The sequence below is a fragment of the Sander lucioperca genome, chromosome 10, assembly GCF_008315115.2.
Source record: "Sander lucioperca isolate FBNREF2018 chromosome 10, SLUC_FBN_1.2, whole genome shotgun sequence".
In the NCBI taxonomy this organism is placed as follows: domain Eukaryota; kingdom Metazoa; phylum Chordata; class Actinopteri; order Perciformes; family Percidae; genus Sander; species Sander lucioperca.
The window spans coordinates 1,346,957-1,364,880 of NC_050182.1; the positions used below are offsets into that span (position 1 = coordinate 1,346,957).

General features: G+C 41.6%; 1 protein-coding gene across 1 annotated transcript in view; it reads right to left on the reverse strand.

Annotated features, from left to right (window-relative positions):
* Positions 1–17,924, reverse strand: part of cpne4a (copine IVa) — a 98,547-nt gene that overhangs the window by 62,778 nt on the left and 17,845 nt on the right. Inside the window, exon 3 of the mRNA XM_031308362.2 lies at positions 5,236–5,415. Coding sequence (XP_031164222.1) covers positions 5,236–5,415 — 180 coding nt within the window. The remainder of the gene's footprint in view (positions 1–5,235; positions 5,416–17,924) is intronic.

The window sequence follows — 17,924 nt, forward strand, 5'->3', positions numbered from 1 at the left end:
GACTATAGCAAGCGTGACAAGCGTGACAAGCGTGACGTGAACCCCGCTCTCCTGGGTGAGAGTCCTGTGTTTGACCCATCCACCCCCCCGACCAACCTCCTTATCAGGGGCGGATCTAGAAAAATATTTATGGGGTGGCGAGAGGGGGGCAGGAAGTTTTGAGGGGTGGCAACATATGGCAGACTTATATATACTGAATTTTATCACAGTTTGATGAGAAATAGTCTGTACACACTACAAAAGAGCACAGGCTGCCATTTACCAACTCAGACAGACAAACTTAATCTCATCCAATCAATATCTGGCATTTGAAGTTTCATGTGAAACCGTTCATATTAGGAATAAGTGACCATACAATGTGATCTCACTTAATAGGAGATAGAAGTATGATAGAAGTAAGGAGCATTATCACAGGAAAGGCATTAAGGTAAGACACAGGTGATGAGAGGGGAAGCCAACAGTTTTGGACTGTGTGAGAGAGGCAGCGCTGCAGGCAGCATTTGTACAAGATTAGGAACTGTCATTGATTAGTTCTAACCATCAGACTGTGTTAACACACACTAACATTGTAGCCTGGGAGAGTATTTTAGGTTAATTTGTTTATTTTTTTAATTTAATCTGAGCAATAGATCTAAAATACATTCTACACAAAATATAAAAACTCATCTCCCCATCTCATCACACTTTCACACTGACAACTTTCCCTAATTATTCATATTTAAGCAAACATGAATTTTTATATTTATTTGATGTTGTTCTTATTCATATGTAACTTAGTATATATGCAGCAACAGTTTCCATACCATGTGGACCAGCTGGACTGGAGATGGGTGGTGATGGCCCAGGCTCTCTGCTTTCCCTTTCACTGTCTGAGCCCTGCACGGTATCTTGTCTCTCACTTTCTCCCTCCTCATCTTGGTGATGCTCTCCCTCCATATCTTCACCGCTGTGGTGTTCTCCCACCTCCTCCTGTCCCTGGTCGCCTTGGCCTTGTATTCTATCTCTGTCACCTTTCTGTTGCCCTTTTCTCTCCACCTCGTCTTCATCTTCTCTCTCTCCTTCCACCTCTTTTCTCTCTCCTTCCACCTCATCTTCTCCGTCTACCTTGCTCAGTTGTTCATTTTCTATTTCTCTCGCCTTTCTCTTTGGTGAGAAAAAACTACATATGCTACCATTCCTCTTCATTTCTGTAAGATTAAAAGTAATTTTACAATGTTTTCCTTGACAGACGTTGAATCAATATTAGCTTTTGTAGCCGACTTTACACAGAACAAACGTCAGACCTAAGTAACATTATATGTATAGTTAGCGAAATAACGTTCTTCAACCTGATTTTTATCATCTCAAAATCAGCATCGCAACTATGCTAGCACTGTTCTTTAGTTATAATTTCATTTATTGATAGATAGTTAATCCATTTTTACCTCTTTTCTCCTGTGTCTCTTTTCCTCACGACTCCTGACTCCCTCGCTTCGCGCCGCTCAGTTTTCCAAACCGATCAGGCTCTTGCCGCTCTGGCGTCATCTCGTGCTGCATTCACTGCAGTCGGACATTGGAGATTCGCGCTCATAAATTGTCAAATTGGCCATAACTTTTAATTCATTGCTGCCAACTGGGGTGGCAGCAGGGGTGGCAAGGCTTTCTTTTAGGGTGGCATTTGCCACCCTGTGCCACCCCGGTAGATCCGCCCCTGCTCCTTACATACTACTCTCTAAATCCTATCTAACTGCTGCTCTCCCCGGTGCGTTACACAAACATGCTGAAAGACACCTTTTTCGTCGCATCAGACGCTGACAGCCACTGTCCAAACGTCCTTATTTTACGAGTTCGGAATAAGAACGGGTTGGCCTTGGGGACCGACTCGGTTTTAACCCAAACCTAACCCTTGCCTAACCCTAGTGCCTTCAAACCCCAAGAAGAGCGCCATGTCTAAAAGCCACCATAGACTTAGCAGATAACGGTGGTACTGCACCCCATGGCCCAGAAAGACTTCTCACATAGACTTTGCATGGCGAAAGAAACTTCTATATTTCAGCGGATATTTTTTTTTGGGGTACATCAACTTACCAGCCCAAACACTTAAAGGGTCCTTGTTTAAAACATCACGTTTTTAACATTTTTAACATTTACTAGTAGCCGAATCCAGAGTTATTAAACTAGGCATGATGAACGCGCATAATGGACGCGAGCAGACTGCACTGCGCATGCTAATATGACTGTTCTCCCGAGGTCCTGTAGCTGTGATAATGGATAATGCTAATGCTAATGGTTGTAATTCACAATGTGTTCTATTAATACATCCATGGTATGTATGCTGTAAAGCCTGTAACGTGGATGAGAGATGAAGCCATGGATGTTATTAAGAGAAGCTCTGTTCACCAAACTGCAGGCTAACCTTAGTAGTTAGCACTAGCTAGTAGCTAGCTAGCTAGTAGCACAACATAATAATTACATCTCCTTGGTTGTCTAAATACATCCATCATTTATTTAGAAAAGCAATCAGAAACAACGAAAACACAATGTTTAACGTTAGTGAATATTTTAAACAATGAAATGGTGAGTTCATGAGTTCGCCACTTGTAAAAGACATGAGAGAGAAGCTCATGAACAAGCATGTTGCTACGACAACACAAACTGTTGCTAGTGCGCATGTCCATGGTGACGTCATGGGCCAGTCAACGCGGAAGAGCCGAGCTCCATGTTTGCTCATTGGAATGAACGGGGCTTTCCACTGAACGCTGTATCCACTTCTCTTAAGTCATCCATGAGTGCCTTCCATGCAGCGCTGCCTGGAAGACGACGTTGGGGGCTTAAAACACCAAACACCCAACCCTGCAGGTGTGTTGCACACAGGAAATAGGAAGTAGGAACCAGATCTCTTCCCTTATCAAGGGAGTAAGCTTCGCTTCAGAGCTCGTACCTCCTATGGCGCCATTTTGATGCTACCAAACGATCCCCCGACGTTAGCATCCCACTGACTGCCATTCATTTTGACGTCACTTTGACAGAGAATAACTTTACATCTGAAGAGTTTAAAGACTCTATTTGTCCATTGTTTGTTTCTAAAGAAACACGACAATGTATAAAAGGCTCCATTACCTTGTACCTCACGTTATGGCTCCGTAGCAGACGTTTTTATAAAAATAGGCTAACGATTGGGTCATAACCACGAGACTTACTGTCTCATAGTAGAGGAATTACCGTATAGTACAGGAGAAGCTCTCAGGCAGTTTGGACTTCCATTAGCTGTTTAAGTTTAATTACTAATGTCAACTAGCATTTTAGTGATCAATAATTAGCCTGTGCCTATGTTATCTCCTTACATGACCCATTTTCAAAAAGTTTCTATATCAGAAATTTGTATTTCTTTGAACCAAATTGTCCAAAAAAATAACGTAAATGGTTCCGTACAACCATTACTCTTCACAAGTTAAATAAATGATTAGTTCACTACTTTCATTGAATTTGGGTGTTTCATTCGATTTGATAGCATTTGAAATTTTTTTTATAAAAAACCGTTAAAATTGAATGGCTGGCTGTCAATCTACGTACCGTCATCTGTTAACACGTAGGGAGGACTATGAGAGGCTGCCTAGGCCAAAATTGAATTCTTGCACATACTGTACATACATACTTAATGTAATGCACATACAGTGAGTGAAGGATATATGTATGCGCAAGTGAAGTATATGTATGCGCAAGTACATATGTATGCGCAAGTGAAGTATATAAGCGCAAGTAAGGTATGTATGTGTATGTAAAGTATATATGTATGCGCAAGTGAAGTATATAAGCGCAAGTAAAGTATGTATGTATATATATGCGCAAGTGAAGTATATATGTATGTAGAGTATATGTATGTGTAAGTGAAGTTTTTGTATGCACAAGTAAAGTATATATGTATGCAAAGTATATATGTGCGCGCAAGTGAAGTATATATGTATGTGTATGTAAAGTATATATGTATGCGCAAGTGAAGTATATATGTATGTGTATGTAAAGTATATATGTATGTGCAAGTGAGGTATATGTATGCACAAGTAAATTATACATGTATGAAGTATTCAACTAGGTGGCTTCTCATAGAGGACAGCTACAGATCTCTGAGGTAATTGTTATTCTGCTTCTCTCTACAACAACAGCACATCCTTGAACTGGTGCAGAAATAAAAAAATCTGAATACTAAATTAGCTCGTTAATTAGTCCAACTAATCTCAGACTTCTTTAGATTCAGGAAGAGTCTTCTTTTATTTAGTCTTATCTGTTTCTTATTTAAATAAATATATAAATATAAATATATCAGGGTTTTTTTGTTTTGTTTTTTGAGACACAATTATTTGCATTTCAACCAAACTCTGTAAGAAATAACACTAATTCAAGAGATTCAAGAGACTTCAGCAGACTTGAGAACACATTTGGTGCGGCAGACAGAAGAATTGTGTGTTGTGCGTGTTTGTGAATCAGCCAGTCATTCGACAGCTTCAGCGATTCATTATTATCAGCAGACAGCTTATTGTGTTTGTATTATCAGGAGGATATTTTCAGATTAATATCCCTGCTTTCTGCTGTCTTGAGGCTGTGATAATGCCTCTCAAGGTTTTTATGCTAAAATCGATATTTCTGCAGAGTTTTGGATCATTTCTCAGCATGATAAGATCTTTCAGGACTCGCTTGTTTGAGCTGATGGATGAGATTCCTGCTGATCTTCCTAATAGAAAACTAAAAAAATGTTCTTTTGCACTCTGCCCGGAAATGTATTCTGCTCATGTGGATCACTGATAAAGCTCCAACCCTAAATCAGTGGTTGTGTACTAGGACAAAGTTGTAATATTTCAAGAAAAAGTCCTAATATTTCAAGGGAAAAAAAGCCTTAATATTTCACAAAAAGAAATCGTAATTTTCAAGAAATAATTGTTACATTTATAGTAGTATATATAATATATAATAAGTAGTTATATCTCAAGGGGAAGAAAACCCGTAATATTAAAAAATATAATATAAATACATGTAATATAAAAAAGTCGTAATGGTTCAAGAAAAGATGTGTAAATCAGGAAAAAATTTAATATTTCAAGAAACAAAAAGTTATATTTCAGGAGAAAAAGTTATTATTTCTCAAGAGAAACCTGATATGAACAGTATACGAGACATGTTGGACTCTTTAATAATGGAGCGTGATGTTCGATGAAGGTTAGGTGAAGGTTAGGGTTAGTAAAGTGTGTCCAGGTGTCTCACCTGTCCCAGCGTGCACTCCAGCGAGCCCAGGAAGTCGGCCTCCTTCAGGCCGTTGTGGCTGCTGTTGACGTCGTAGAGTTCCAGGCGCAGACGCTGCACCTCTTCAAAATAAAAGTCCAGCGTGAAGACTTTGGAGTAGGTGGGGTTCACACAGCTGCGAATCACCTCCGTCCGGTCCACCTGCAACACACACACACACACACACACACACACATAGACAGGTTTAGGTGCACGTTTTTGTTGGGTGGTTTAGGGGTTTCCACCCTCAAGAAAATGTATGCAAACATGTGCAATTTCATATCATTTTCGACTGTTATTATCGCCATATCTGTGTCTTGGAAACATTGGAAAAGCTAGAGCAGATAAAAAATAACACTCAAAAAGCTAGATTTGCTATTTAAATTTACGTTAGAGCTAAGAAAAGTCTTGTAGTTAGTTTGCGTGCCGACATTGATTTTACGGTCATTCGGCTTAGGTGTTGTCCAAATGGCTCGGGTGCTGCGCCCAAAACTTTATAATTGACAAAAACTTTGGAAAATCAAAACAAAAAAGGCTACAAAAACCTCAAAAACTCCAGAAAGGCGACAAAAATAAGCAACAAAAACGTTAAAAAACACAGAAAAAATGTCAGAAAAACCAACAAAAACATTGATTATTGGGGGGATTGTAACCTATGTCTGTAACAGACTACCACAACTCTGACCCAGATTAATCACTCCCACTTTGTCTGTGTTACTGTCCTGCATGCTATTCTGTCATGTTTGTACTTTAGTTTGTCTGGAAGCATGCTGTCCATAACGTACGGTGTTTGTGACAAAGAATTCCCCCCATGGGGACGATCAAGTCTAAAGTGCCCACACGAGTTGCAACAAACTCTTTAAACTGATCTAGTGTCATAAAAAGTCTCCCCCAGAGCCGGCCTGCAGCAGTTTAGGCAAACGCTAAGGGCGCCGGAAGTCACAAGGAGTAAAGAAAAGTTAAAGATGTTGAGAAAAACGTAGAGACACTCCATATTTAAACTAACAGATATCTCCATGAAACTTCCCCAGTTCATTATTTACATTAAGACAATATTTTTTTGTATTACAAGTTTTCTGAACTTCAATGTAATCGGGTCTGTTAGTTAAAATATTCTTTTTTTTTGTCGTTTCAACATTTTTTGTCACACCTTGACGGGTTTTTTCTCCGTTTCTTTTCGGCGTTTGTCGCTTTTTTCAACGGCTGTTTTCGCTTTTGTGAATTTTTTGACCTTGGCGTTTTTTTCTGATGTTTTTGGCCCTTTTTTCTTATTTTCTTTAAGTCAAGTCAAGTAGGTTTTATTGTCATTTCAACCATGTACACTGTATATAGTGAAACAAACATTTCAGCATGGATCAAGTGGTGTTACACATTTTAAGTATATAAAAACGACATTCGAGACAGGCTACATTAAGAGCACACACATTATAGACTATACATAGAGTGCAATTACTACTTAAAGTAGAGCATTTTAGACAGACAAGGGATAGGACACGACAACAGACAACAAAAGACAGGGCATAAGTAGACTTGTAACAGAGCACTGATCGTTATAAGTCAGGTTCACAGTGAGGTGAAGGTAGAAAAGGCAGAAAAGAAAATTGCAGGAGTGCATTTCAGTTCAGTGTGAAAAATGTGCGTCATGTTTTGTTGTGCAACAGTCTGATTGCTTGAGGGAAGAAGCTCTTCCCCATTCTGGAGGTGCGGGCAGCTATACTGCGGTTCCTTCTACCTGATGGCAGTAAGGACAAGAGTGCATGGGACGGGTGTGTTGTGTCCTTAACAATGCTTATGGCTTAGACAGTGGGTGTTGTACATGTCAGAGAGGGAGGGAAGAGAGGCCCCAGTGATGTTTTCAGCCATCCTCACAATCTGCTGCAGGGCCTTACGTTCTGCAGCGGTGCAGTTACCAAACCACGCTGTGATGGCACTGCTGAGGATACTCTCAATAGTCCCTTTAACTTTTCTTTACTCATTTGGACTGCCAGCGGCCCTAGCGTTTCCCTAAACTGCCTCTGCTGGGGGCCAGCAAATTGGACCCAATCCACAGGATAAGGGTGACCAGTAGGTCACCAGATTGGTACCAGATTCAATACTTTTCAGGCACCGACTGAATTTCCTCCGTAGTATCGAGTTTTGAAAAGATGCCTCGTCATTCAATACCTAAGGAGGAAATCTCAGAGTAGAATTTTACCTGAACTTAAGTAACAGTTCATCAAAGTAACACTACTTAAGTAGAATATCTGTCCAACTCTGAGAAACGGTCTTCTTTTTGGAGCCAGTGGAGTCTTCTTGACTCAAAACCTACGAACAATGAATGCCATATTGTTTGTGTGTCTGGCACATGATGAGGACACGAGATCCCTCCGAGTCCTGGCAGAAGTGTGCCATGTGCAGACGGGTCTGAAACACTGAGCGAGCTGCGTGCACTCACATGGCTGTCCAGCAGCATCGGCTGACAGATGGCGTTCAGGCTGGAGATCCTCCACAACGGTTCATTAATTAGACCGTTAAGAGTTTGTCTGAATCAGTGAAAAGATGTCCAGCATCCTGCTGACACCGCTGGGCGTCTTACTCGACATTAACTCAACACTTACTCAGTTTTTACTATTTTGTTTGTGTTTTTGTGAAAAAAAAGCAATAACAACTTAGAAAAAAGCCAGAAAAAGAGTCAAAACCATTGAAAAAATGCCTCAAACGTCAAAAGAAGCAACATAATAGTATGGAGAAGTGCCAAAAACGTTGAAAAATGCTTTAAAAACATCAGAATAAGTGACAAAGCGTCACGTTTTTGGCGTCACGTTTTTGGCGTCACGCTGTTTCGGCGTGGCCCTGATTATTAGTACCAACTTTCTGTTTTCCGCCTGTAATTATCTCTGCCGTCGACATCCTGTTGTGGTTTTCTCTTTCCTTTTCGTTTCCAGCCTTCAGCAGCCGTGTGAAAGATGTTTTCCCTCCTGAGAATCGTTGGTGTTTGGCCGGATCACGACCTGCGAGGCGGACTCTGCAGACATTCAGCCGCTCCGCCTCTGCAGAGTCCAGGTCGGTCTGAACTTCACTTTTTAACGAGTCTGTAGGGAGCGTCTTCCTGCTGTCCATGCACTCAAACAACAACAACAACAGCTCATTTAACAGATCAGAGGGAAAGCTGTTTGATTCTTCTGCTGGGAAACCTGCACACTGTCTGTCAATGTGGTCAGCCCTATGTTCCCACAGTCTATGTTCCCACATTTCTAGGACATTTTCAAAATTACGTCTTGTGTTCCTACACAATTATATATTGATATTTCCCTTCAATTTAAGCACTATCCTCCAACAAAATGTTTTTCGGGTTAGGGTTAGGGGGATAAAATCTATGGGAAATGTGGGAACATAGGGCCTAATTTTGAAAAATAATCTTAGAAATGTGGGAACATAGGGCTGTGGGACCATTGGGCTGTGGGAATATAGGGCTGTGGGAACATTGGGCTGTGGGAATATAGGGCTGTGGGAACATAGGGCTGTGGGAATATAGGGCTGTGAGAACATAGGGCTTTGGGACCATTGGGCTGTGGGAATATAGGGCTGTGGGAACATAGGGCTGTGGGAATATAGGGCTGTGGGAACATAGGGCTGTGGGAATATAGGGCTGTGAGAACATAGGGCTTTGGGACCATTGGGCTGTGGGACCATTGGGCTGTGGGAACATTGGGCTGTGGGACCATTGGGTTTTGGGACCATTGGGCTGTGGGACCATTGGGCTGTGGGACCATAGGGCTGTGGGACCATTGGGCTGTGGGAACATAGGGCTGTGGGAACATAGGGCTGAGGGACCATAGGGCTGTGGGACCATAGGGCTGTGGGACCATAGGGCTGTGGGACCATTGGGCTGTGGGAACATAGGGCTGTGGGAACATAGGGCTGTGGGACCATAGTATCTTTTTTCTATTTTCTACACTTATCAATGTTTGTTTCAATCCTGCAGCTAGGGGAAAACGTCTATTAAATTGACTTTTTTTGTCAACACATTTCCCAACAATCTATCCATTAAGTTCATGTTTTTATTCTAATTGCGTGCACCAAGGGCTGCCGTGCTCATCACTGCACCTGAAATGTAAACTGTTATCGCACGCTCCATTCATCTACAACAGTCCATACCTGTGTAACGTAGAAAAAGGCGGCAATAAAGTCGAAAAAAGCAGCAAAAACAGCATAAAAAGTCGTAAAAAGTTGGCGCCTGGGTAGCTCATCTGGTAGAGCGAGCGCCCATATATAGAGATGTATTCCTCGACGCAGCAGCCGCAGGTTGGACGCCGACCTGCGGCCCTTTGCTGCATGTCATTCCCCCTCCGTCTCCCCTTTCATGTCTTCAGCTGTCCTATAAAATAAAGGCCTAAAATGCCCAAAGACTTCCTGTTTGCTGGCAGACGGAGAGCAGAACTGACAAACACATCTCCAACCCAATGACATCAGGAAGTTTTGTTCAATTAGATCTTTATCTGAATCTTAAAGCAGCACTTATTAATGCTTTATATCCACAATGTTTCAATCCAGCAGCCAGGGAAAACGGTCCATTAAAGGTCCCATGACATGGTGCTCTTTGGATGCTTTTATATAGGCCTTAGTGGTCCACTAATACTGTATCTGAAGTCTCTTTTATATAGACGTTAGTGGTCCCCTAATACTGTATCTGAAGTCTCTTTTATATAGACCTTAGTGGTCCTCTAATACTGTATCTGAAGTCTCTTTTATATAGACCTTAGTGGTCCCCTAATACTGTATCTGAAGTCTCTTTTATATAGGTCTTAGTGGTTCCCTAATACTGTATCTGAAGTCTCTTTTATATAGACCTTAGTGGTCCTCTAATACTGTATCAGAAGTCTCTTTTATATAGACTTCAGTGGTCCTCTAATACTGTATCTGAAGTCTCTTTTATATAGACCTTAGTGGTCCTCTAATACTGTATCTGAAGTCTCTTTTATATAGACCTTAGTGGTCCCCTAATACTGTATCTGAAGTCTCTTTTATATAGGTCTTAGTGGTTCCCTAATACTGTATCTGAAGTCTCTTTTATATAGACCTTAGTGGTCCCCTAATACTGTATCTGAAGTCTCTTTTATATAGGTCTTAGTGGTTCCCTAATACTGTATCTGAAGTCTCTTTTATATAGGTCTTAGTGGTTCCCTAATACTGTATCTGAAGTCTCTTTTATATAGACCTTAGTGGTCCTCTAATACTGTATCAGAAGTCTCTTTTATATAGACTTCAGTGGTCCTCTAATACTGTATCTGAAGTCTCTTTTATATAGACCTCAGTGGTCCTCTAATACTGTATCTGAAGTCTCTTTTATATAGGTCTTAGTGGTCCCCTAATACTGTATCTGAAGTCTCTTTTATATAGGTCTTAGTGGTCCCCTAATACTGTATCTGAAGTCTCTTTTATATAGACCTTAGTGGTCCCCTAATACTGTATCTGAAGTCTCTTTTATATAGACCTCAGTGGTCCTCTAATACTGTATCTGAAGTCTCTTTTATATAGACCTTAGTGGTCCTCTAATACTGTATCTGAAGTCTCTTTTATATAGACCTTAGTGGTCCCCTAATACTGTATCTGAAGTCTCTTTTATATAGACCTTAGTGGTCCTCTAATACTGTATCTGAAGTCTCTTTTATATAGACCTTAGTGGTCCCCTAATACTGTATCTGAAGTCTCTTTTATATAGACCTTAGTGGTCCTCTAATACTGTATCTGAAGTCTCTTTCCTGAAATTCAGCCTTGGTGCAGAATTACAGCCACTAGAGCCAGTCCCACAATGAGCTTTCCTTAGGATGTACCATTTCTGTGTCTTTCGCTATTGAGGAGGAGAGAGGGGGGGGCAAGGTGGAGAGTGGGGGTGTAGCCTTGACCAACTTCCACTTTGCTCATTTGAAAGCCATGATGTCTCTCTCTTTCTCATGGGTGGGCCAAATTCTCTGGACGGGCAAAGCAGAGAAAGGGGAGGTAACCTTTCCCCTTATGACCTCATAAAGGGAAGATTCCAGATCGGCCCATTTCATTTTCTCAAAGGTAGAGCAGGATACCCAGGGCTCGGTTTACACCTATCACCATTTCTAGCCACTGGGGGACCATAGGCAGGCTGGGGGAACTCATATTAATGTTGAAAAACCTCATAAAGTGAAAATGTCATGCCATGGGACCTTTAAATATATAATATATATAATACATAGATCATGTTTTTATTCTAATTACAATATGGAAATGAATACGAACAAAGGGCTGCCGTGCTCATCATTCAACGCATTCCAGCCCGTTCTCACTTCAAACTCGTAAAATACGGATGTTTGGGCAGTGGCTGTCAGCCTCAGATACGACGTAAAAATCCCCCTTCAGCGTGTGTGTAGAACGCACCGGGTAGAGCTGCAGCTACACGGCGTTTGAAGATGACGTAGCACTAAGTAGCGAGTAGTATGAAAGCCCGAAAAACCGCATAAGGAAGGTAGGGGGTGCATGGGTCAAACATTACAGGACTTTCACCCAGGAGACCGGGGATCGTGTCTCGCGTGACAAGTTTCCTAAACCCAACCGTCCCGTTCTTGTCCCGCGTGTCATGGAAACTTACCTTTTATAAGCCCATCCACAACCTTTTCCTTAACCTAACTGCGTCAAAAGTGACGGCAATAGTCCCGACCCAGTGCGTTTAGATAAAACGCATTTACATCTGACGCTAAAGGAGACTTTCAGCGTCAACAAAAACGCCAAAGGCACCTGACCAAACGCCCGTATTTTACGCGATGGGAGTGAGAATGTGTTGCACATTCTCATGAACGGGTTCGTACGATATCGTATGAAAATGTTTGCACACCAACTGATATGATATCGTATGAAATTAGTTTTCATAGCTACATGAACGAACGGTTCATGAGAACAGCCTGGATCACTGGAAGTTGACTTAAAAGCAAAGATCCTCTATAGTAAAGATGGTATGAAACAGTCCACACTTCCTGTCTCCTAAAGGGGCCTCGTTTGAATTTGTATATTTTATTAATATGATCTATTGCTAACGTTAGGTATTTAACACAGCTGAAAGACATATTTAGCATCACGGAGATTAGTTTTGTTAGGGCGTTCACCAACGTTAGCTAACATTAACTCTCTGTGTTGCTGTTACAGAGTTAAAAATATAGTGTATTGTTACATATGATTTTCGCCAAAATGTTGTTCAATAGTTGTGAGTGGAGCCACCCTTGGCCATTTGGTGTATTACAGATCTGCTGCATGTAGTCTCGTGTTACTTCCCTACCTGATCAGAGAAGCTGTATACTTTTGATCGGGTAGGTTCAGCGTACAAAGTACTCCACCCAGTATATCAGTTTTCCAAAAGTAAATTGATGTTTAAGTTGATAATCTCAATGTATCTCATGCACTGTAACGATCGTACTGTGCACGTTTTGACAGAAAGTTTGTTAATGTTTCTTTTTGACCGTGAGTTTCTGCGTACTGAGGCTAACGTGGCTAGCCGTAAACTCCGCTAGTCACGTCCATGCATTGGAAGTAATATTACTCTGTGTCTATCATGTGTGTATGTTTAATCTCAGTGTAGTTTCGGTATATGCATGAGACAACAGCGTATGTTAAGCGAGTATTCCCGAACGTTAATTAGTCGTCGTTCCATGTGTGTTAACATCCTGTCTGGCGTGCCACGCTTGCTAGCATGCACTGATAGTGTACAATGGGATATTGGTGTAGTACATATAGCTTATGTAACGCAATGCATTCTTTATATTTTGCTTGTGCAGATGCTGTAAATGTGTAAACCAAAGCTTGAAGACAATGTTCTGATTCATGTTCCAAAAGTATGTGGCTCCATAATGTAATTAGGTTTTAATGAAGTGATGTAACTTTATGCACTTAGGCTGCAGTTGTGCCCATTCTATATGGGAAGTTAAAACTTATGATTCAGATAATAATTTTGTATGCATTTTCTATTACTGAAAGAGTAATTAGCAGAGAAGTTGTATACTTATGGAGCTCAGCGAAAATTCTGACAGGAAGACTTCTAACTAATCATGTTCTCTTTCTTCTAAACTGAACAGATTAGCTAACCAATCAGAAGAGGCCCTGAAATTCTCAAGCTAATCACAGCACAACACCACTGTTTTAAACCTGTCTCTCTCTCTGCTGCTCAGTTGTCATTTCAGGCTAAGAACAACCCTCCTCCTCCCCTTGCTCCTCCGGCCTTCATCCCTCACGGCTCCTGGTTCCTCCTCCGACCAGACGGCATCGGCTCATCGGTTCGACATTCGGGTTCCTCACACCGCCATCAGTGTCTAGACTCCATCGGGGGATCAGCTTTTGGCCTTCTAACCCCTTAACTATTATCATTTAATAATGATGGAGTCTAATCTCCAAAGACTGTACATGTCATATCATGTTTGCGTACAATAAATATTTGCATATCTGCAACGAAGTCTCTCCTGATTGAATTGATCTGATGCTGTGAATGTGTACACCAAAGCCTGAAGACAATGTTTTGATTCACGTTTCAAAGGAAAATAAAAGGGAAGAAAAATGTCCCCCTGATGCTTGACCATCGTTACATTGCCAGAGCTCGTGAGAGTTCGTTCCTGAGACAGAAACAGGTCTCTTAGAGTGCGGCTTTACACACTTCACAATAAACCCACATAAACAATACAATCCAAATCAAAGTGATCCAGACCTCTAGACATCCTGCAACCCAGTGAAGAAGAGGAAGAAGTATGCCGATACTTTACTGCATTCTTCCCCCCATTTCAAAAGACTTTTTGGGTCTTAGAGGAAGAAAGACTTCAGTGTCTCTCAAACAACTCTGATGCTTCAGATGCTCAGGAAAACATTTCAATCTGCCGTCAGAAGAAAGGGAGTTTTTATCCGAGCAGCTGACATGTTTCTCACATCTTTCATCATCAACACAACACAAACGTCAAAGGTTTTTAACTCTGAGCCAGAAATCCTCCACTTCAGCACAACATATTCAGCTTCGCTTGTTCAGATTTTAGGTATATATATATTATGGTATAAACAAGATCTACTGTAGGTCAGAATCGCTGCTTCAACAGACAACTTAAGGGAGTGTTTTCTATCATCCTGATAGATCTGTGATAGTTTGACCCTATTGGACTTTTATTCATAAACTTAGTGTTGATTAAACACTCTCACTCTGTTTCTTTGTCTCCTTTTAACAACTTCTCTAACGAGCTTTGGCACCAGAGATAGAGCGTGCTGCTAAATGCACATTCATATATATATATATATATATATATATATACTGTGTGTGTGTGTGTGTGTGTGTGTGTGTGTGTCTGTGTGCATGTGTGTGTGTTCGTGTGTGTGTGTGCATCTGTGCATGTGTGTGTGTGTGTGTGTGTCCGAGTGTGTGTGTTTGCGTCTGTGCGTGTCTGTGTGTGTGTGCGCCTGTGTCTGTGTCCCTGTGTGTGTGTGTGTGTGTGTGTGTGTGTGTGTGTGTGTGTGGGTGGGTGTGTGTGTGTGTGTGTGTGTGTGTCCCTGTGTGTGTGTGTGTGTGTGTGTGTGTGTGTGTGTGTGTGTGTGTGTGTGTGTCTGTGTTTGTGTGTGTGTGTGTGTGTGTGTCCCTGTGTGTGTGTGTGCAGAGGATTGTGGGAGTTGTGTGAAGATCTGCAGTGAGGTGTGAGGATTCTTAACTAAAGCCGGCTCCAGCTTCTGTTTCCTGACATTAAGTAGATCTTTGACGGAGACAAAGAAAAAGCAGAAATCACACGTTCGCGCTGACATTTCATAGAAATTAGAAATATATTTATGGACTTCGTCACATTGTCTCTTTCATACATGTGAGATGTCATGTAACCAATTTGGTGCCCAACAGGCAACATATCAGCTGTTTTCGTCTGTGTTTCTTATTTTAAAAGTTTTTGACACTTTTATTTCGTTGTTTTGCTGTTTATTTTAAACCTTTTTGGATATTTTTTGGGGCGTTTTTGGGACTATTTGCAACCCATTTGTTTTTTTTGTTGACATTTTTTTGACACTTGGTTTTTTTTCTACTATTTAGCCGCTTTTTTGACGGTTTTCTGACATTTCCTTTTTGATGCTTTTTCATATTTTTTCATGCTTATTGCAACATTTTTAAAGTCACGTATCCAGGTCAGCCTCGATGTTAAGAGAGCTGCAGACAATAGGACAGAACTGTTCTGGTTAAAGCCTGGTTCACACGGGACGATTTTAAAATTGTCGGCCGATTTTTCCAATCCTGAGAGACCCCACACAAATCACGGGTCTAACAGTTTTGGTCATACCGTGTGTGGTGCGCAGCACACGGCAAAATCAACGATCACACACGAACCGATCTGACTCCCGAGCATTCCCAGGTCAGACGGGAAATCTCGCAAAATCCCTCGAGATCAAACGTGACTTCAGAGTAAACAATCATGGCAGACGAAGAGGATGCAGTGGCGATAATTTGTAGTTTGTTTTTAACCGAAAAAAAACGTTATCAAAAGAAAAGGCGATGGTCAAAGATGTGGAGACAACGCGAGCATGGACTATACTTGCTCTACTTATCTCCGACGTCCACCGGACTTTCTGGTGCGCCGTGCCGCCGGCTGTTTTGATGTTGTTTCCCGGTGCTTTCCTCGCCACCTTGTCACCTCTCTTTCTGATTGGCTACACGCCACAGTCCACAGGCTGCGTGCTCGTTTGTCCCCGGGGGACACCACACACCAGGAGGAATCGGGCCAAAACAATCCAACATGTTGGATATCCCCGATTTGAGATGGGAGCGGTCCCGACGTCCTTCAGAGCAGACGAGAGCAGTCTTAACACACCACACACGGCAGGAATATCTGATCACATTATTTTACCATAATCGGAGCATCCTTAAGATTGTCGGAAGGGGGGAATCGGGGCTAAAATTTGCCTAATTATCCTGCCGTGGTAACCAGGCTTAAGACACCAAAACGACTTGTTAAGATTAGAGAAACAATCATGGTTTTGGGTTAAAACATGGGACATGAACACCTGTTTCCTGGTGAAAGTCTTGTGTTTTCTCCTTAACTTCTTCAGGACATAAACACCTGTTTCCTGGGTGAAAGTCTTGTGTTTTCTCCTTAACTTCTTCAGGACATAAACACCTGTTTCCTGGGTGAAAGTCTTGTGTTTTCTCCTTAAATTCTTCAGGACATAAACACCTGTTTCCTGGTGAAAGTCTTGTGTTTTCTCCTTAACTTCTTCAGGACATGATCACCTGTTTCCTGGTGAAAGTCTTGTGTTTTCTCCTTAACTTCTTCAGGACATAAACACCTGTTTCCTGGGTGAAAGTCTTGTGTTTTCTCCTTAACTTCTTCAGGACATAAACACCTGTTTCCTGGGTGAAAGTCTTGTGTTTTCTCCTTAACTTCTTCAGGACATAAACACCTGTTTCCTGGGTGAAAGTCTTGTGTTTTCTCCTTAACTTCTCCAGGACATGAACTCTGCTCCCCCTCTTGAAAGCCTCGTGTTTTTAGGAGCCAAACATCCCCCCCGACCTCCTCCCTACGAGGATCTTCACGCTCTTATACAGCAGCAGTCAACGTGCTGCAGACAGTCATAAATACGTGGAATACACAATTACAGAGTGATATGTACGAATGAAAGACCCAGATGTGATTTTATTTTACAAATCTGAGACATTTTAATCCAGATCTTTTTCACATCTGTTTTGACAACTGAGATGAAGGAAGAACTACTGAAACATATCGTCATCCTGCCTGAACTTTGATATAAAGACACAGGACAGATCTGAAACCGCTGAAGTGAAGAAAACAAAGTAAAGAGAAGATCAAAGTGTTACACGAGCAAAATAAAACCAGGCCACCGCTGGGGAGAGAACGAACGACCAAGTGAAAGAAGAAACTATTCATCTGCATCTCCACCAGCGAGCAAACGTCTAAAAATACTCCGAGAAACGTAAAGTGGGGCAACAGAAACCAGGTCTGACCCTCAACACACACCCGAATGTTTCCTCCAAAGCCCCGAATCTTTGAGGGCTTTACAATAACTTTAACTTAGTGTCACTTTGCCTCAGTTTCTCTGGCTGGACAACGCAGCAACCCTACCTATGTTATGGGACATAGAAACAGAACAGCAGAAGGCAAAAAGGCGACAAAAAGGTGACAAAAATGCGACAAAAACGCGACATAAAGGTGACAAAAAGGCGATGAAAAGGCAACAAAGGCGACAATAAGGCGATGAAAAGGCGACGAAAAGACGACGAAAAAACAGTTTCTACCTATGTTATGGGACATAGAAACACAAACATCAGAAGGCAAAAAGGCGACAAAAAGGCGACGAAAAGGCGACAAAAAGGCGACGAAAAGGCGACGAAAAGGCGACGAAAAGGCGACGAAAAGGTGACAAAAAGACGACGAAAAGGCAACAAAAAAACAGTTTCTACCTATGTTATGGGACTTATAGAAACAGAAATATCAGAAGGCAAAAAGGCGACAAAAAGGCGACATAAAGGCGACATAAAGGATCAGACTTTGACACTTTTCACGACACACAAACATTAGACAGTTTGTACCTATGTTATGGGACTTCAGGAGTTTTCAAACCAAAATGAGGGCAGCAGTGTTTCCAAATGTTAAAGTTTTAGCGCCTCGGAAACGCCGTAGTAGTGTGGACGCGAGGTTTAAACACAGTAA